The 22,508-nt window shown below is 36.9% G+C and overlaps 1 protein-coding gene across 4 annotated transcripts in view; it reads right to left on the bottom strand.

Annotated features, from left to right (window-relative positions):
* Nucleotides 1–22,508, bottom strand: part of LOC105195064 (leucine-rich repeat transmembrane protein FLRT3) — a 102,738-nt gene that overhangs the window by 78,562 nt on the left and 1,668 nt on the right. For 2 of the 4 annotated variants that reach the window (XM_026130303.2, XM_026130304.2), the window contains exon 2: nt 20,479–20,987. In XM_026130303.2, the coding sequence (XP_025986088.2) occupies nt 20,479–20,527 (49 nt within the window). In that variant the 5' untranslated portion in view covers nt 20,528–20,987. Of the gene's footprint in view, nt 1–6,807; nt 9,515–20,478; nt 20,988–22,508 lie in introns of those variants that run through there. The other 2 variants (XM_026130305.2, XM_039451772.1) reach the window with 2 other exon arrangements.

A 22,508-nucleotide genomic window follows, 5' to 3' on the forward strand; every position in this document is an offset into this window, starting at 1 on the left:
CCGGGAATAAATTCACAGCCATAGCTGTGTTGTCGTTGTGTCTAGATGCAAATACCTAAATACACCTCCCGTTTATCTCCTCACTTAGGTACATGAATATTTCCGGCAGCGATGCCTCTATCTATACACAAGTTCGTTTATATTGTACAACATACAAATATGCGTTACCGTAATTACCATGATTCAGAAAATTATACATTGCTAAACCAGAAATCTCGTAAATATTTCAACACTTTTCTAAATATTGAAAAGAATAAAACAGCAGTGAGAAATAAAGTGTCGGTCGGGATCTTCGAAATATCGAAAACAAAAAGAGAGAAAAAGATAAAAAAAGAGAAAAAACTATTTCAAATAAAAGTTTTGATAGTGAATTTAGTGATTGATTGTAATACAATTATTATTAGTTCTCTACGGCTTTTTTATAAAATATAAAAACGTCACTAATATTTTTTCAAAATAAAATTGTGATTTTTTTTAACAATATTACATCATTTTGTTATTCTAGTTATAAAAGTGCCAGAGTAAAATCAATACTTTATGAGGCGCTTCATATTATAATATAAAATATCTGTTAAAATTCTGCTATCAAACGTAAAATATTCAATTTTGATCTATTTGATGATTTAATACTTTTATATACGAAACAATAAAATAAATCGATTAATGTAAAAAGAAACCATAACTGTATTGACATAAAAAAGAAATGGATGCAGCGCGTTGTAGATTACATATGTACGTTTTCCGTTTAAACTGCAAAGCACTATCAAGTATTTAAATAAATAACGCATCGAGTTTCGTTTCAATTATCGCAAGTGACTTATAAATCAATGGCGATACGGGAGCCTTCAAATCGCCGGAGCGAGCAGGCGAAACCTGCAACCGCGCGGCGATAGAGAACGAAGTGCATCGCACTGCATGCAATCGCCGGTGAATGCACTTCAATCGCACTCGCCCTCCAGACAATGCGCGCGGTTCGAGGTAACTGCACGTTAACTCTCCGCTTTCTTGGACCCAACAATCGTGAGCTTGCCTCCATTTTCTGCAAAAATGCAACCGACCACTGCGCGCTCGGCCCCGAACCCGCGGGGGAAACTACATAATGATCAACCGCCGACGTACAAGTGGGGAACATTACGGGACGCTGTCGCGTGGTCCGCGTGTGTTGTTTCCAGCATTAACGCTCATTAACATCCGTCGTACAGTTTTAATGGAACCCATCGGTTTGTAATAACGGATTTCCGCGAGCTTTTCGTGTACGCGCCAAGAATGGTAATGAACGGGCGCAGAAGCCGAACGGGCGCAGAAGCCGTAAACGAAACCGATAACTTGCACGCACTGCGTTACAATATTGTTATAAAAAGAAAACCGTGATCCTCCGACCGATCGTTACACATGCGTTACGTCCGTCGCGCTTTTGTGCCGCGCTGTTAATTAATCCGTGCACGTCTTAAAATTAATATATTTTAATTATTCGCCGCAGTGTCTTGCATTTCTCGTGTCAAGCATCCTTCCCTTGGTATCTACCGTTTCATCGGTTTTCTTCCTGCTCTGAAAAAATTCGTAATGAGACTGCATTCGACTAATGAGCCAATCCAAAGCGACAGTTGAGCTCACGGCGGAACTCCAAACGCGCGCGTACGTCCGAATTTTTCGTCGAGCTTCCGTATTAAAATGCGGTCCGAGGCCGCGGAGATGAGGGATCGTATCTAGGAGCTACGCTCTGGAGAGCTACGCACGGCTTAATTCGAATGCGCGCATTCGAGAGTATTAAATTTACGGCTTTTCCAAAATCCGCTCGTAACCCTCATTATTACAGCCTCTCCTCCGTTTTAATGGCAGTTCTGCTTAATGGCGGCAAACGCTTTTATTGCTCGAGTAGATGCCACTCTCCGCTGAATTTAACGAAATTAATTTTATACCTGTCCATTAACGGCGGAAGAGATCCTCTAGTCATCCGCGAGAAGTAATATTAATAACATATTCCATTCTCCTTTGTTAAAGAAGTACACATAATGCTGTAGCTAAAATAATACAAAGCACAAGTATACCTGCGTAACGATAATGATATTGTAACGTATTTCTGTCCTCCCTTCCCAACCTTAAGAGACAGTCGATCTGTTTGTAGCTATGTATGAAACTGTGGTGATTATCGTGACATAAGAGTTGCTTCTCGTGCCACAGATTTAAATCAACCCAGAACAATACCCCAGATTTTTAATTAATTACGTAGAAAAAAAATTAATATCAAATCAATAATTCATTATTTCATATATAAGCAAGAATCTAAAATCTTGAAAGAATTTGATAACATAACTTCAACAAACATAATTTGCTAACATTTTGTTTCTTCATGTAAGCAAATTGTATCTGTTTATCAAATTCTTTCAAGATTTTATTTTCTTGCTTATATGTGAAACAATAAATTGCTAATTATTTTCTTTTTGTACTATCTCTCGGAAGAGAATTGGTAAATATTTCAATTTCTAATTGATTACCACACTGAGAAAAAAGTTGAATACTTGCAATGAAACATTTATTTCCGGTACATAAATATTTATTCAATAAAAAAGTGATAGCTAAAAATTACATTAGTAATTCTTTAGTACTAAACAAATGTTCATTTACATTCAGTACATACGTTTATTGCAAATATTCAAACAAATGTTTATAAAAATTTAGTAATTTTTTCCTCTCGGTGGACTTCTTGACAAAGAGAATAACAGAGGGTCGAGGTATCTTTGTTTCAAGACAGTCACCATGCAGCATGCATGAGCATGCATCAAATGGAGATCACGATCTTGAGTCATGAACGATCGACTCGAGATAAATGACAACTAAACGAACGTCATTATTCATCGGAACATTAAAGGATCAATTAGGGAGGATAAAGTTACGGCGCGGAGTCAGAATGCCAATTTTTCAAGTGAACTTTGTAAGACGAAGCGCGCTCATTTTATTTTACACTACAGACGCGCCCGATTCTTCACACCGTATTTTACAGCAAAATAAATTTCGCGCTAATTTACGCGCGGTAATTAGCGATGCGAAAATTCGAAAACGGGGATGATGCGGTCGTAATTAAACACCAACATAAAAGGGCTACACGCCGCATTATATCTCATCATCATACGTAAAATCCGTTTAATGTTAATTTCAAATTAACGTTAATACCGATGTTTATTCTTTGCAAAATTTCATAGCGACAGCGCGCGAGATACCCGAATCTCATTTTAATAGATTTCGCGGTTAACAAATTTCACGGAATCGCGGACGGTATACGTGTTGAAAGATAAAAGAGAGATTATGTCCACTACAAGTGCATACAAGTCCGCATTCATATCCCACATTTTATGCTAAGCATTATATTGTAATGTAAAGGTTATATGTTCAATATTATCGCGCGAATTAATATTGCGCACCTCACAAATTTCGTTAAATGTAAAATTTCAATATACTAAAATTTAGATAATTGCGACTATCCGCGCACGAATGTCCTTCATTATAATCTTTGATATAAACTTTTTGTTCGTATGCGCCCGTATGCATAGTCGTTTCTCGCGAAAATACGTGTAGTTCAAAGGACGGAAAATACAAAAAAATGCAATTATACACTGTCCCGCGTATTATTGCTAGTGTATTTCGATAGAAATCTCCGCGCAGAGAGTTCAAGGTATGAAACTGTATTGCGTTTTTTTCAAACGCAATCGCAAAATTTAATTTCCGAAGCTAATTCAATCGCGAAATGAGAAAAACGTTTCAAAAATGAAATTTAATATAATGCTTGTGTTTTTCTTCTTTATGCGATTTAATATAAATTATTAAATTTCTTTGTGTAATTTAATATAAATGAATAAACTTCTTATTTAGTTATTTCTTAATATACGCGGTACAGCACAAAAACTGGATTAAATTCCATTATAATTACGCACGAAGTTGGACAAAGTCATTTTTTTTTTTAATTAAATTAATCTAACAAAGTTTAAGACGAAGAGAAAAAAAAATGTAAAGGGGGGGAAAAGAGAATTTGTTTGGACGGTAGAAGTGAAATCCGCGTTGTGTATATCCCCCTTTATACAATGGAAGGCTTGCTTACAATGGAACGCCATTGCTTACAATGGAGATGTCACATCGATGCGGAATTATCGATACAAACGAGCGCGAGAACGTATGAGCGATTCCGTCAACAAAGACTCAAAGAGGTTATTGAAAGCTTGTCTGTATACCTGTGTCTCGCACAATCTCATCCCACTTCTTCCAATGATGATGTCACTGGAACACGCTACGCATATAGCATGCTCTTATCAAGACCGCTTTTAATTTTAATTAAAACGTTAATGTAATCAACGCGATCAAAATACTTGCACCATTTACATCGTTATGCGTCAGTCAATTCATTATTGCAGAGGAATATCATTTCTTGCTCAAAACAATATACAACATAATTAACCGTAGTTATGCAAGAAACGCTCAGCCCACATGAAGCCCGTTTCGAGAAAAATGTATATACTATTTGATGTGATTTAAAAATGTAGATAAAAATTGTTATTTTTTTTCTAATTTTTGGCACATACTTGGGCTTGGATCTTTTTCGTTTAATGTATGTAAAAAATGTACGGACTGATTACAATAATTGACAAATTATAAGTTCTTGCACAACTGTGGCCAATTTTATTATTTGAAATCGAACCTGAAAATTGTTGAGACGAAAACTTAGCGTCTTGATGATGCACAGTTATTATTTCAATTTTCAACGCGGCATGCAGTCTAAACATCTCTGTCAGAAGAAAAGAAAGAGAGAGAGAGAGAGAGAGGACTTTAACAAAATTTCTAGTAGTTTTCCTATCTCCTGTCGAAAAGATGATAGGCGAAAGATAAGCTATCAGGTATCACGCGACCATTTGGTGTTGCAACTACTCGCCCCCGTGAGTGGTTCGCCGCCGTTATAAGAAAAACGACGTACGTGTTTACGCAGCATCAGCTGTTGCTTTCGCGAATAGCAAGCCACACAGTACGGCGGAGTTCGCTCGTTCGAACTCTCGTGTTGCTCTCCTGTCTATGTATGCACGGATGTGTGTACACCGGTAGTGCAACGAACGATACTTTTATGATACGCAATTACCACTGCCGATCTTTTCGCGTGGCGCGGCATAACAATCAACGTGTTCTTGGAGAGAGTTACCTTTATCTCCGAGACGCGAGGCGCGTTAGCGCTATCGATTCTTCCCGGCGATCGCGTTTTAACCGTATACGTAATGGCGACGACGGTACGATAAAGAGCTGAAGATGCCGAGGGATACGACACTCTCGAGTCAACTCGCGAGTCAACTCTCAATGCGGTACTGTAGTAACAACGTCGTAACACAATCTAATTTAAAATAATTTTGAACATGTGTTTAATTATTAGCACTTCAAACAAACTGCACTCGGTAGCAAAATTAAAGGATCACCTATTCTGAATCTCAAAAATAGGCGAAATTCAAGAGAGTGTAACTTTGTCAAAAATAATCGTAAAAAAATATTCATTCAAAAATGCATTTTAAAGCTTGAAATCTCTAGTTTCGAGTTTCACCGAGTTATTCAATATTGAAGCAAAAAAGACCATTTTTTGCTTCAATGTTAAATAACTCGGTGAATAAAAATCGACAACGCTGAACAAATACGCAAATTAAAGGTAAAGATACACGCTTTCGAATGCTGTAAGCCGCATTTGCGTGCAATTTTTATTTCATGCCGTGGAGCTTTGCAAAGTTGGTAAAAAATTTTGAGATTTGACACACCCCCATTTGAATCCGCGTAACTTCGTAAACAATCTGTAAATAGTTTAATAAATCAATCTCGAAACTAGAGATTTCAAGCTTTAAAATGCGTTTTTGAATGAATATTTTTTACGATTATTTTTGACAAAGTTACACTCCATTGAATTTCGCCTATTTTTAGAAGTCAGAATAGATGATTTTAATGCCGAGTGTATTATGCATATGAAAGTTGTGTGAATAAGATTATATTTAATAATATAATTTTATTTTTTATTTAATAATATATTTTTATATTATATTATATAATATATATATTTTTAATAGTTTTATAGTTTATTTAATGTTATTCAAAATTAAATTATTTTTTTATAACATTAAAAAAAATCTCGATTTTTTTGTACAAGTACTTGTATCAGTTCTATAAAATAAACAAAATTTATTTTAGTTACAAAATAACTAAACAATCACAATATTTGGTAAAAATCACTTTGAATGTAAGTATTCGAGATGATTTATACCAAGTATTGTGATTGTCTGTTTAGTTATTTTGTAACTAAATAAATAAATTTTGTTCATTTTACAGAACTGATCTTTGTGTCGCAATGAAACTTTACATAAATCACCTTAAATATTTATAATTATATTATTTAAGTTAAAAAATTCAGATTTTCTTCATTATTTCTTATTTCATTATTAATTACATTTTTATTAGAGCACATATCTATCTCTTAATAAAATAATTTTTTATTCAGATAGAAAATAGCCGCCAAATTTTTTTTACTGTCAAATCTAATAAAAAAATCTGTAATTTTTTTCATAATTTTCTTACTGTTTTGAGAATTGTTCTTATTCATCCATAACATTGATGGATCGATTTAAGTCACGATAGTTTCGTTAACAATAACAATAAAATATTAAAATTACAACGCAATACTAATATAACAGAGTATTTGCAAGCTAGTTACTTCCACTCCATTTTTTTCTGGCTTCCGCGGTGTAAATCCCCGCGCGACGTAATCACCGGAATTAATTTGCAAAAAAATTTACTCACCAGATCCGACACGCAATCCGGTTTACTTCGTCACTATTCCAACACTGTATCTGACCATACTTGCGGTATTATCACTCACAACGCGGCACGACACGGCATGGCACTCCCGAATTTAATGCGACGTATTTTCAAGGATGAAATTGTTCCGATCTCGATCGTCGCAACCGCAAAGTGTTTAACGAGACAGCTCTGCCGATAGAAAAATTCAGCGTCGCGAGACTCCGAATAGAAACATCGTTTTTATCGCAAAGCGTTCTGTTTACATCTCACGATTGAACGAATAACGAGAGGTCGCCAGTAATTCTACTCGACACTTCCAATGAGCCCGAGATACGTTGAACAATTCGCGAAACGGCGGCGCCTTAATTCATGCCGACGCTGGAGCGACGGACCGCGAACGTTCGACGAGACCGGTATCGCGATCAATGGATCGATTTGCGACCGTACGCGCTAAATTTTATGTTTCACGCCGATCGCTCGCTGCTGAATTCAACACCCCTGATACTTCCGATGCTGCCTGAAAACGTTAATAAGTGATTTGCGAGACGGAAGCAATTTCGCGCCGACGCTAGATCTTAACCTTTCCGACGGGAAAGCCGCGAGCGTGCGCCGAGACGCAATTAACGCGACCGATATCGCGACGGACGAATTGATTCGCGCTAATTTTATGCTTCACACCGATTGCTCCACTGGATTCGACACTTTCGATGATCCTTGAAAACGTTATTAAGCGATTCGCGAGACGGAAGCAACTTCATGCCGACGCTCGAGCGACGCGCGACGGCCCGCGAGCGTCCGAAGGGACGCAATTGGCGAAATCGATATCGCAAAGGACGGATCGATCCGCGATCGGATTTTATGCTTCGCGACGATAGTCCAGCACCACATTCGCGTGCATTCCTGATGCGTCTGAAATACACCGAGCGAATCACGTACGAGACAGAGGCAATTTCACGCCGCCGAGAGAACTTAACCTTTCCGCCGACGGGAGCCGCGAGCGTACGCTGAGACGCAATTAACGAGGCCGGTATCGCGAAGGACGAATCGGATGCTTCACGTACGCCGATTGCATGTCTCACGACGATCGAATTCGATAGTCCTGGCACTCCTTGAAAAACGTTCAGCGATTCGCGAGATAGAAAAGATTTCACGCCAACGTTAGAACCTAACCTCCCCGACGGGCCGCGAGCGTCCGACGCAGTCCGACGGGAAGCAACTGACGAAACTGAAATCGTGGAGAACAGGTTGACTAGGCACTCCGATTTTATGCTTCGCGACGATCGTCCGTTATCAAATTCAAACCCCTCGACACTACACTGAGCACTTCGCGAGACAGAGACAACTTCACACTGACACGATGCCGGAACGACGACGAGCAATTAGCGACACCGATGCCGCCAACGGCCGACGGGACTCTGTGCTCCACGTATGCGTCGACTTTATACCTCACGATCGTCCGTCGCCAAATTCAACGTTCTCGACACTTTCAGCATGAAACTTACGTTAAACGGAGAGAAATGCGGGACGACACCTTCCCGCGACACCGATGCCCTGACGTTGGCCCGCTAACTGACCGACGCGCCGCTAGATCCCGTGACGTCATATCGATAATCATCATGGCCGTTCAAATTTCCAAGAAAAAAAAATCCTTCCATTTTGTATTATTCCGTAATCTGCGAGCGGCACAGCTCCTCTCGAGAGTAAACTCTTGATACGGTAATGTTTACGGTATGTTTTAAGAAGCGAGTCATTGCGAATCGGAAAAGCGATAGGTAGGTACAAAAACAAAAAAATAAACACAGCGCCGGCCGTGTGGTAGAAACGGACACATGGGCGCGAGTCAGCATATCTCGAGCCGATCTTATTTCACCTTAGTTTTAACGTTTGCTGGAATCACCTGAAATCGATTGCAATCGATCGCTAATGTTTATTCGACTCGTTTCACTCGAGAGTGCCGTGCCCGTCGCAAGACGCCGAAGGCGACTGCGAGACTCGCAAATCCGACGTATGTAATATTGATGAACCGATGTACGTACGTTGCGGCTGCCGCTGTTGCAGCTTACGCCAATATTATTCGTACACCGTTGAGTAGGTGCCTTTGATCACGAGACCGCATGCGGCTTCGAACGCGCATCGAAGAGCAAATACAAGAACGATGGACAGAAACCCGACCGTCATACGCGTCAGACGACGTTCTTCATGTAGGCTGCACGTATCTCTGAAAGTTTTTTAATATTCTCCCGGTCTGTTTCCCGTCGGTAAATATTTTCGCGAAAAGTGTTTCCCGCATTTCACGAGAAGACGGAAAAGAAAACGAGACGCGCTATCTCAAAATAGTTCCTTATACACAACGCACGCGTATCTCCCTCATAACTAATTTCTAATTTTTTTTCCTTTTTTGCGAAGAAAATATCACGCGCGAAATGTGTGCGTTTAGCCACGACGAAATTAAATTCACGTATCTCGACAGGCATCTTGAAAGAGACGGCCGTATCGCGAATAACTTCTATTCGTTTGGAACGCGCGGGGAGGGGTAAAAAAAAATGTAAAATGAGAAAAATGCATTTTTCGCCGATGCGAAGTGTACAAATTGTTACCCGTTGATTGCAAACGAATTAATTAAATTCTTCGCTCATAATAAAATACAAGATTAAATTCACGGGATGCTCCGACGTCAAAACTGGCGTTCAATTACTTTTTTTTTTGGTTTTTTACGTGAAAGCGTGAAAAACTGCGCCGTAATGAAAAACTGCGCCGTAATAATCATCATCGACTAGATGATAATTATGGCGGGTCGCGTTCTGCGCTCGAACGTTTTCGTATAAATAGCAATCAACGTGAATGACGATATTGAGATATTTTTAGCTCTTACACGTCTTACCAATTTTCCGTCGCATAATTTCAGCGCAGCGAGGCGAGGCGGCAGGAGGGAAAACTGTAAAAAGAATGAGAGATCGGACACGGATAAATTCGTTAAAGGAGTATTCCGAGCGAAACTTGTAACGACGTTAAGTGTTCCGCGGGCATTGTCGCACGTAAAGATGCAGAGGAACGCTTTTAGTGTTTCACGTCAATTGACATTCTAAATGCAAGAACCGGGCAATTTTAGCTTCAAGGCGCGTCCTCGCGGTGGAAGGCGGAAGTAGCGGAAAGTCCCTCCGACCTCTCGTGAAATTTTACTTAGTTTTTAATCCCAGCTCGGCGGCAACAAAGTCATTTATAGAAGAAAACGGAGAGGAATGTATTTCTCTTTACTTTAAAAACAATTGACGGGATACCGCCGTAAAAGCGTAAGAAGGCGTACGGTTCTAAAATTTATAGCTTATAATCATTTCCGAGATACGCTTAATGCAGAGAAATTCTCTGATATAAATCAGAGAGGGTCTCTCTGATGCGGGAAATTTCGAGCGTGGAAGAAAATGTCACATTATTGTAATAAGAGTCAAATGTTACATTAATAATCTTTTCATTTTACATCGCGGAAGTGCGCGAGATTTCGCGTGAGCACGTCAGAGGATGTAATGCGTTTGCACTCTCCTCCATTCAAAAAGCATATTAACGCGTTTGCGAAAACCCCACGATAACCGAACGCGCGACCGATTGTCGCGGTGAAAACTAAATATAAATCCATCCCGCTTTTGTTCGCCGTGTGCGTTATCCGGACACTGAATCTTGCATCAATCGACACACCATTATTCAACCGAATACCGAATAATTCGTTTATTGAAATAAAGAGAGGCAAAAAAAAGGACCGCTCGCGCGCGGCCTTTTCGTTTCGGAGGGGCCCCCCTCGATCACTTTATCGATTTTCCGGCAATCGGAACGCGCCCGATAAGAGAAAATAATCAAGAGGCCGATAGCATCAAATACGGGCGATATCGCGCGGCGCGGTCCAATCGAGTGCGTAAATACCGTTAAGTGACGTGTTGCGCACCGAATACCCGGTATATTCGGGTGCGTTGTGAAAGGCGACCGTCGCGATTGGCAATTACGTTCTACGGAGAAATGAGAAAAAAAAAAATAGAATCAGTGCAGCGAAAGCACGTCATCGTCGTAGCTACCGCTGCACCGCCGCCACCGCCGCGGATCACTAGCGCGAGCACGAGCCCGCATGCAAATTGGGGCTTAATTTGTTCGTTAGCGCGCTTAGCCCACCGAAGAAAAGTTAAATTAAACTAGCAGAAATTCCGCAGCCAACTCCGCGAGCGATCTATATCCACCGACATACGAGTCTTCAAATCTGAGCGCGTATTTCCGCAAATTACACTCATATTATACTCGAAACGACGAAAATCTTTCTTACATTGGACGAACGAAATCTGTTCCGAGTTATGAGATATTAAGAGAGATATTAACAGCACTGTCGAGATATCGATAGAGGAGAAGAGGATAATATTACGTTCATTTTCATTTTATTGAACAACTTGGTCAATAATCAATATTTTATCTTGAAACTTGAATGATTCTATTCATCAAAAATTAACAATGTTGTTTAATAGATTTTAGACTCAACATATTTTAACGATAATAAAATACTTATTACATAGAACGTGATTTTTAAAAATGCAACTCACTGCATAAGAAGATAGAAGAAAAAAACTGGTAGTAATACGGCTACCCCTCGAAAATATTTTTTAAAAATTGTTTCAGTTTAAAAAATACATAATATTTGTTATTAAAATTATATATTTTTAATTTTACATTGTTTCAAATTTTCCTGCGTTTAGAAATATTATTTTATTCTTGTTTAACATTAAATAGGAAACATAAAATAATATTTTCAAAGTTTCTGAACATCGCCTTCTAGAATAACAATCGATTCATCGAAGAAATATTTCGATATAAAAACTTCGCTTAAAAAAAAAATCAATTTAACAAATCCTACGTTATTATTTAATTTTGCCCAACACGAAATGAGTAGCAGTCAAACAAAAAATTAAACAACAAAAAAAAAAACACTCGAGTGTACATTCGTGTAATAATAACGCCCAAGTTTAAAAAACAGTAAGGAAGTATGTGTAATTAAATGCTAAAATGTACCATGAAAAAGTTTTAAAAGTGCTCAAAAGTACAAAATAAATTATAACAATTGTCAGCAATTGTTTATTGGCACATTAGCGCTACTAAAAAACAGCAAGCTACTGAACGAATATAATTCCGAATGGAATTTGTTAGAATTCGTCACCGAATAATTGAGATAATAGGGGTAGCCATAATGACCACAGTAGCCACGATAGTAGCCATATCTCCCTTCTCCTCTACTTTTATTTGAATTTTGATACCTTTAGTGTGCCTTTCGTCACGCATGCGCGCGTGTTATGTGTGTTCGCAGTTGTGTAACAGGGCATTTTATTTTTACGGCATCAATTTTTCATCAACATCGTAGTATTTGTATCACGTCTCGCGAACGACACTTTATCTTCTGTTTCGAGCAGGTATGAATTATTAATATTGCCAATGTAAAAAAGTAACACTATCGGTCTTTATTTATCATCGCTTTTCCGTACGTTAAATTAAAAATTAACTCTCGATCTTTTACTTTCTCTTACCTCTTCCTGAAACATACAGGAAACGGGAAGTAGGATCGCAATTCGCGCGAATTTTATAGCCACTCGCGGTTTTTCTCCCTCGCAAGTAAAGAGCAGGGTGCCCTCTTAAGCGAAGTGGGTGGTAATATACACGCCGGGGACCTAGGAATGTTTTAGGTCGAAAAATAATTAAACACCGAAGGAAATTTTCACGGAAAGAGAGAGCGGAGAAAGAGAGAGAGAGAGCATTTCCGCGGGGTATAACAGTCTCGGCGCGAAATGAGAAAATGCTGGGTGTCCCCGGTGGGACGACGGTGTGCATTAAGATACACCTCGTATAACGTCCAACGTAACCCACAAAGGCGCCGTCTTCCGCTACGTACGCTCAAAGAAAACCTTCGATACGAGAAACGATCGCGTTGCACAATACGGTAAAAGCAATTATTTCCACCGCGCTCGCTCGTGAACAGAAAAGCAAGCACCGCTGCGCCAAACGAGAGTAGCAAGCGAGATGACGCGACGACCGTGACGCGATTTCATCCGCGCGCACATTGCTGTTACCTTTGTGCATGCATCCGAATTTCGGACAAACGTAATACAGGTTCACGCGCTTTTAACTGTTTGGCATATGTCGCTGTGCGTTGCGTTATGAATACACATGACGTACATATCGCGCCGCGGAAAGAGCGGCACAAAAATTCGTCAAAAACTACTACTAATTGCGAATACGCTCAAAGTGTTTTTTTTTTTAGGCACTGATGTAATTCCTCGAGAGATTAATAAATGGCATCAAAAAGTTAAAGTATCAATCAATTACTGGAAGCAGAAATATGCTAAAAATATGGTTGTCGCTGTTTAAGAAAAAGTTTATTTAACATTGAAATTTGAATTAAAAAAATGTCAATAAAATGAAATTAATAAAAAAAAAACAATCAAGTGAAGATAACCGAAAGATTGTTATTATTATTCGTTGAGAGAAATTTTTTTTTGTTTTTTGACCATCGTCGTGGAAAGATTTTAAGTTTTAATTAAAACTTGATTTTTCCGGAATTACTTCCGCAATACAGATACATTTTATACCTCTTAATAACGCGAAACTATGGACGGTAAAATCTTTTTAATATATTGTTAATACAATTATCTTCAAACGCTCCAATTTCGAGTTATTACATTAGTAGATTAATATTAGCAGAATATGAGAAAATTGCTATTAAAAGATTCTCAAATGACATCTCCTTTGCCTCATTTAATGTCGCGATATTATATCCAGTTCTTTTTGAAAATTTCGCTCAAATTTCACGTAATCTTTGTTCTTTTTATACAAAGAGATATCATTATATATTCCTGTCAACGTAACAATTTAGACAATTTGAATAAGAATATTAACCAATTTGGTTCTGTGACGGAAAAAAGACACAAAATTTTCATGGAATACTAATTTCATCATAATATCTCGGAATTTCCATATTATGTAAAATACATGTTTCTAGTACAAACTGGTTTATTCAGAACCATTATCTTATTACTATCAGTATTGAATTACCATATTCAATAGCACGTTCAGTACAGAGCCGACGGATTATACATTGAACGTTTCTAAGCCATGTCAGTTTGAATTTGCAAGTGAAAAATTTTCACAATTGAGGATCCCGCAGCTATAGAATTCGCGAATTGTGAACTGTAAATGATCACGTCCTCGCTCGAAAGGATTGAATTGCCGCAATAATACACACACACACACACAAAAGCAGAAACAAAGGCGAGAGGGGGCCAGGGAGGGGACGAGAGAATGAGAGAGAAAATCATTAAACTCGTCAAAACCCACAATGAAATGTATCGATTAATTCTTGTCCCATTTTGCAATCTCTTCTCCACAGAAAGTAGGCAACGCGCAAGGATCGCCGCGTTTAACCGTGACGCAACGACGTTTAATTATCTTTCATTACCTGCGTTATCTACTAATTACGCGAACGCAAACGTAGAAATCGTGACGTGCAAGCGAAAAATCGGGCTGTGAATCTTCATATATATATATACTTTATTTATACTTTATTTTTATATAAATATATATATTTTTTAAATTTAAACTTTCAAAAATTAATAAAACAATGCTCCCAAAAGACTAATCAAAGTCAAGCTGCAATTTAAAAAAGCGCAACAATTAAAAAATATCTTTTTAATACACAGAAAAAAATTAGTATCAAATCAGCACAAGTCATTGTTTTATATATAAGTAAGGATATAAAATCTTCTTGGAAGAATTTATAATCTTAAACAGACGTAATTTGCCTACACAAAGAGACAAATTTTTTTAATTATGTCTGTTTAAGTTTATAAATTCTTCCAAGATTTTATACTTTTGCTTATACATGAAACAATGAATTCTTGATTTAATATTTTTTTTTTCTGTGTAGATACCAATGACAGTTAGTGGTATCTAATAAAAATAGATATTTTTAAATATTGTTGCGCTTTTTTAACTGCGCCTTAACTTTGATTAGTTTTTTGAAAGCATTGTTTTATTGATATATATTTTTAATATAGATATATATATATATATATATATATATATATATATATATATATATTCTTAATTACAAATTCATACGTATGTTTTCGAAAGAAATACTCGAATAACATCGTTGCTCGCTCGGGAAAAAGAATTGTCGCGAAATAACGGTGAACACACACACACGTTCCGTTTAACGTGCGCGATTTTATGGCTGCCTCGGATCGTAGCTTTTCCAATTTTCTCCACGGCAAACAACTGAAATAACCAATTTTGCGACACCAGTTCATCACAATCTTTTAACCGGTTTCCGAAAACGGCGGATAGAAACTTGTAGCCACTTATAGATAAATACTTATATTAGGTGAATAGATATTTTAAGCGGTCAAATAATTGAATGATGACAAATATTTCATCCGTATATGAAATTAATTCTTCGCGTAAAATTATTTCCAGCATTTTCTTTGAACAATTAAAGTTCATATTAGTGAAAAATAAATTCCTGATAAAAACGGTATTGAATAAAATGTCGAAAGATATTAAATACATATAATATTTTAATTATACACTGAGAGGAAAAGTCAAAATATCCAGAAACAAATATTTGTCATTATTTTTTTTCGATATTTATCAATTACAAATAAATTTAATTACAACAAAATATACATTTCTGTGAAATACATCTCATTTTTGTAAAATATATATGTATTTTATTTTTCTTATTGATTGATTTACTTGCCAAAAATAACATTTTATTTCGTGATATTTAAAGATTTATTTCAATGAAATTTATATACCACAAATAAGTTTCTAAGCATCTTTTTCTTAGTATAGCTGGAAATATATCCTGGCTAGTCATCGAGATTTAATAAGAGTTTCTCAAGATAATGACACGGATATTCACATCGCATTGATGTACAAATGCCTACTTCTTTTCCTCTGTAATTACATGATATACGTATGCAAATTGGCTATGATCACACGTTTATGTGTACAGATATGTGAAAATTGTTAAGTTAAAACTGAAAATCGCATATCACTTTGCTTTAATCGATAATTCGTTTTGCAGTATCAAAAATCTTATAATGTATATGTCACGTGTTTTTTTAAAGCAATATAATCTACAATTTTTTACCTGGTTTTTAGCAAATAATGATACGTGTAAAAAAAGACTAAAATACGATTTTCATGAATCTTTTTCATGACAACAACAGCAACGTTTTCAAATGCTTTACATTTTAAACGGGAAATGCCCATCATTTTAAGTTTATAAAGAGATAACATAAAAAAAAGAGTAAATGATTCTTCAATTAACTTCCGGATTTCTTGCAATAATTTTATTATAATCGACTGTGGAGCACATCGAGTAATTTACGACTTAATTATCGAACTACTTAAGATGACAGATGAAAGGAACGAATAGTAAAGCCAATTTAAACTCGCTTTCAGAATGTTGCTTTTGATGTAATCTTTCCTCATAAAATTTTATATAGTATTCTCGTTAACTTATACTTGACTAAACTAGTACTTCGCTAAATTTAAGCTCGGTGTACAGTTCGGAGTACATTTTAAGGAGAGAGACTATTAAAATTGAACCATTTAATTCTACGGCTTATTTATTTAATAAATGAGCTGTACTATGCTATTTCGGTCTATTTGACTCCCCCCTCCCCCTCCCAAATGTATTTTATTTTGTTTATTAATATTTTATTTGAAAATTTGTCTTACATTTAATGATTTTTCATCTGTTAATATATATTTCCTGTGAAAACTTTTTACTAATATTTATTGTTAGAGCTTTTTTTACCATATTGATAAATTTATCACGTAATATAAACGTATAGCAAAATCGAACAGAATGTAAGAATGTAACAGAATTGTAGATTTGGCGAGGGGGAATTCACAACCCAAAATTTTGTACACCAATGCCGATTTTTGGCATTGCTGTAAAACACTGCCGACATTTTTGTACACTGCCGACAATGCTTATTGTTAGTCAATGCCTACAATGCCGTCAATCCTATATTAAAATTAAGGCAATGCCATGCAATTATGAACACTACCGCGTGCCCATTATCATACGCCAATGCCTGCACAAGAATTCTAAAGCTTTCCCGAAGTATTCAAAAATTTTTGTGCTCAACCCCATGATTGACTCTGAAGTGAGCTCACCACTCCCCAACCACTGACGACAATGCCGTCAATATTATAGGTCACTGCTTACTTCTTTCGGCAGTCCACTGCCGAAATTTTGTACACCAATGCCGGCTGTGAATTTCCCCTCGAGATTTGGTTTATACAGAATTGGTAGACGAATCATTATCTATAGATAAAATTAATCACATTGTCCAAAATTACGATTTTCACAGCTAAAATTACGATTTTCTTACCCGTCCTTTATTACTAAAAACGCATAATTAATTGAGCGAAGCAAAGGACGGGTAAGAAAATCCTAATTTTATCTGTAGACAAAGCGATCAATTTTATCTATAGATAACGATTCATCCGAGTGACAACATCAAGAATAACTCGCCAAACAAATGCATCTCGCGTGGCGAGATATGATCAACCAGACCAACCGTGTGATCGTCGATCGTATCGTAGAAAAGTAGAATTTCACGACGCAGCCCGGCCCTTGATTTTTCCTCTCGCATCGCGCGCGAGAGAAATTCGGAGCGGAGGAAAAAGCGCTCTGGGCGTCCTCCGCCGCCGCCGCCGCGACGTGCAGTCAGTTCCAGTAAGGTACAGCTTTTAGTTTACGTTCGAGCTAATGGTTTATTGACGCGACCGACGCGTCCAAGTTTCGACGTTTCTCCGCGGTGTAAGAAGATTACAACGTAACTTCGACCGAAGTCGGTAGTGGCGGGCACGTCATCTACGTGCGCTCCCATCGACTTGGCGCGGGCGTGGGTGCGGGCGCGGGCGCGCGAGCGCGAGATCGAGGTACGCAACGGTTGACGCAATCTCGTTACGTCGCTGGAAACAATTCGAGGCATTTCGTACCTCCCGGAATGAGAGAGACCGGCGGCGTCTGTCAGAACATCTAGTTTACGACCGGGATCGAAATTAAATGTGTTTATCATCCGCAGTGCGGGGAAGCGAAAATCGCGTTTCCGCAACGAAATTATTAACGGAAGAGTGTCATTAAACTGACGTCGCACGAGATCCATTTGTTGAAATTATCTCCCTCGATATCGCTGCCTCTTGCGATTCGTAACGACGCGCGAGGGAGGAGGAGAGAAGGGGGGGGGGAGGGGGAATCTCCGCGATGCTCAATTTTTCCTTATTAATGAAACGTCCGTGGAGTAAGTCGCTGAAAAATTCCGCACGGAAGTGGCGCACGCAGAGCTGAGGTATTGCCGGAAGAATGTTACCCGAAGAGACGGAAGATGAGTTAGGGATGGGGAAAAAAAAAAGAGTATTACCCTCGACTTTATCGAGTTTTACCTCGACAATTCGAAAAAATCAATTTTCCGGTTATCGTACCGCCCCTTTCCATTGTATCATTTATTGTCCTCGCGCGCATCGATCGCTCCCCGGAGATGGTCCGCGGCAGTCTTAGAGCATCTTTTTGAGTTTCCGTCGCTCTCATTCCGAAGACGCGATTTATCAACGTGGAAGACAGCGATCCCGGGTTTCCATTTAATCACACGCGACTCGTACACGTTGTACGCGCCATTTCTCTTATACGGAGACGCATGCTTCCTTCTTACCGTCAATTCGCTTTTTAAGAAACGCGTCTCTCTCTCTCTCTCTCTCTCTTTCTGAATTAAGTACCCGTGCAATGAACAATGTCCATCCGTCCGTCCGTCCGTCTAATCTTAAATGTCAGTCTCGCGAGAATGCGTGCAACGTAAAATATGGGAATATGAATATAAATTCTACTTTACGCGGCGAAATTTTTAAACGCTTTATGCGAGCCAATGTATAAATAAATTATAAGTTTCCTTGCAATTAACATTCATTTATTCATTATTGTAGATCGTTATGCGACGTACAGTTTCTGAAGGCAAATCGAATTGCTCGTCGCTTTCCAAATTATGCGTATACTATACACGTATACGTATGTATAATCGCTTGCTTATCATTTATGACATACGTCTGCAAAGCAGATTTACAGATGTATAAGTACTATTATTCATTATTATGTATTCATGAGTGATACAAATCGGTTTGGCTATGTTTCCAATCAAGTTCTTTGGTTATAAATTTTTAAAAGTTTCTCATTCAAGAAACATTCTTATAAAATGTGATTCAACCGGATAAAAAAAAATGAGATAAAATTAACTCCTTTCTCATGTTACATTGTTAAATTAGATTATTTACTATAAATGTTTTTTAAATTTTTAAATTAAATGTATGTCTCGATCGCGAATCCATATTTATTATTTATCATCTCTTAATTTATTTTATTAATAATAATATTAATAATGAAGGGCTTTATAGTAATATACATGTGTGCAGGTCTTTTTACAAAAATTTAACAAGTTTATTGTTTTTGAAATTAGAAATATGGCATTAAATCATTCTACCAATAGCATAATATTATGAATAACTTTGTTTCGACAATCAAACAAAAAAACACTAAATATAAACATAAATAAACATTACAATGTAACATTTTCAGCAAGAATTCCAAACAAGTCTAAAAATTATTATTCAATTTTTTATAAATAGATTTCTCAAACAATAAATCTTAAAATTTAAATTTTCTGTTCATATATTTACATGTCCAGAGAAAAATTACTGTATTTATACAAAGAGAAATAAAAAAGAATAAAAAAAATATAAAAAATTATATAAATATAAAAATTATTGCTGTATATTTTATATATTTTCTTCTTCACTAGTCATTATTAAGGTTATAAAAATGTAAATGTAAAATATTGTAAAAATCAATAGGTAATAAATATAAAATTCCCATAAGAACCAAACAAGATCAAATGTTTTTTTCCTCCTTCTAAATGAGTCCTCAAAACATTAATTAAACCTTACAACTTTAATTTTATATCTATTACATATTCTGAGCAAAATTATCATATTTATGTACAGAAAAATATAAAAGGACAAGAAAAAAAATATTGTAAAATATTGTATAAATAATATAAATATATATAAAAATTATATTCATATTTTAAATAATATTTTCTTCTTCATTTATCATTATTAAGGTTATAAAAAATGTTAATTAAAATATTATAGAATAAATAGATAATAAATATAAAACTAAATGAAAGCAGATATCTTTTATTTATTTATTTTTTCTTTTAAATGGTTTTCAAGATACTAATTAAAACTTGCAACTTATTATATATCCGGAAAAAATTACCATATTTATATGGAACGTTTGAAGATAAAAAGTTTTTTGTTTCCTAAAAATTCAACTTTTTGGACTTTGGTTTTTGTACGAAACCCTTCATATACATGAATTGAAAACGCTTCCAAGGCTAGCGCTTCACAAAACGCGCTCGTAATTCAGCAACGCTACCGTTACATTGGACGAAATAAAGTTCCTGCAGTAACTTTTAGCCGGTCAATCTGTTCGAAATGTGAAATTTATTTCGAAAAATGGCAGTGACGCAGCCCGGAAAGGCTGTTTTCGGTAATAACGCTGATATTTCTTTTCGTACTTACCCATGCTGCTGATGGCCCATCGCTTCGACGACTTTCCGAAGGGCCGCATTGTCAGTCGGTCGGTCGGTCGGTCGGTCGGTCGGTCAGTTGGTCGGTCAGTTGGTTGGTCGGTTGGTCCGGGCGTGCGATCGGTCCAGAAAATGGGATCTTCCCTTCCTCTTTCTCCACCGGTTTCTTCTCCCGTGCGCACGAATATATCACCACCGGCTTGCTCGCGGACGGAGCTACAGGCTGTCGCCGATCCGCGCGCGCGTTCTCACGCACACCATCGTATCGGGACGCGTCAGCTCGCGATATCGCGTCGTGCACACGCGCGTAGTCGGGTACGGGTGCGGGCGGGTGGCAGGAGGGCGAGACGAGGCGAAGTTAGCAAGGTGAAGCTGTCGACTTGCTTGGAAACCGCGTCGTTTCTAGTCTACACCGTCATCGCGGACTTTTCCTTCCTCTCCGCGATCAGGAGCGAGTGATTGCGTCACTGCTTCCACCAAGTCGCCGAACGGTGAATCGTCCTGTATATATAAATGTATATGTATATGTATGTATGTATATCTATATAGGTATATGTATATACGCTCGCTCCCTCCGGCCGAGTTCCCTCTTCCTTAGCCTGTTCAAGAGCAGACGCACTGCGTAGTAGAAAAAGGACATTCCCCCTATCGCGCGACCAGTGTTTTTCAACCGGCGGAGCGCGCTCCTTTCACGAAATTATTCTACCCTCCTGGTCGATATTCTGTGAATCACTCAAAAAAAAATAGTCTTGCGAGTACAGCCAATTTTTTGAGTGCAAAAAATCAACCAAGGTAGACGACTAGCAAATATTGTGGTATCGCATATGTTTAATTACTTAACCAATTTAAATGACAGAGACAAAATTTATGTCTAAACTGTTTGTGAAATTTAGGAAGAAAATTCTTCTGTGGCACATATTCATGTTAATGCCAATCATACATGTTATAAAATTTATTTTTAATAATTACTATTATTGAAAATAAAGTATAATTGGCAATGAGAAAATTTTCTAGAAGGTACTGTGTTAAATGTCGCTGCTATAAATTTTATATGTGACAAACAATATTTTAGCAAATACGAAAAATAGCAAGAAGTTTCTGTTGTGACACCTAGAAATCTACCTACATCAGCAAAACATTTTTTTTTTTTTTTGAGTGATTTTAATTTCGATCTTACTGCGAATTGTACGAAGAATCTTTTGACGAAAAGAATGTTTGTCGTACGCACGTTCGTTTTTCTAATAATATTGCCATACGCAACAAACTCCGATAGGACGTTTATTAAATTATGACAAAATCTTGCATAAAAATTATAATTTGTAATTATGTAGGTATATTTACAAAAACATATGTAAAAGTATTGGCCTTTTATAAAATAATGATAAAAGACTGTTTATATAATTTCAAAATAGTATTTCAGCAAAAATAAGACGATATGTCGATTCATCTTAATGGTACAAACGCAAAATTAAATTTAGAAAGAAATTGTTTAATAATTGAAAAAAATATTTCAGCTGTATTATGCATAAACGTTTAAAAATTTAATTCGTGTATTTATTTACAAAAATGCATAATTAATCCTAAATTATAATGTAAAAATATTGCAGGATAAAATACTACATATTCAGCACAATATTTTAAATAATCAAACAGTTTTTAAAATAACTGTAAAAATATTTATACATCAAACTTAGATTTGTCTAATTTGACAATTATTTAGAAATTTTATTTTGATGAAATTCCTGCGTCATCATCTTAGATGACGTATCATTTTAGCGCAACTGTTGCAAATTTTCGCCAATTCATGATACCATTATAATGCAATAATTCGCACAATGTGCCTATCGAAGTAGTTTTTAGCTAAATATTCTCTCTCTTTTTTTCTCACGTTTCCGACCTTGATAAGACGAAAGCGGTATTTGAAAGAAAAGAGTTGAGAAAATTAAGTTTATCGGAGTTTTCGAGTCCGAAAGGCAATTGAAAAATCCCGGCTTCGTCTTTGTAATTCTCGGAGCGGAGTTA

This window comes from Solenopsis invicta, chromosome 7, assembly GCF_016802725.1.
Source record: "Solenopsis invicta isolate M01_SB chromosome 7, UNIL_Sinv_3.0, whole genome shotgun sequence".
In the NCBI taxonomy this organism is placed as follows: domain Eukaryota; kingdom Metazoa; phylum Arthropoda; class Insecta; order Hymenoptera; family Formicidae; genus Solenopsis; species Solenopsis invicta.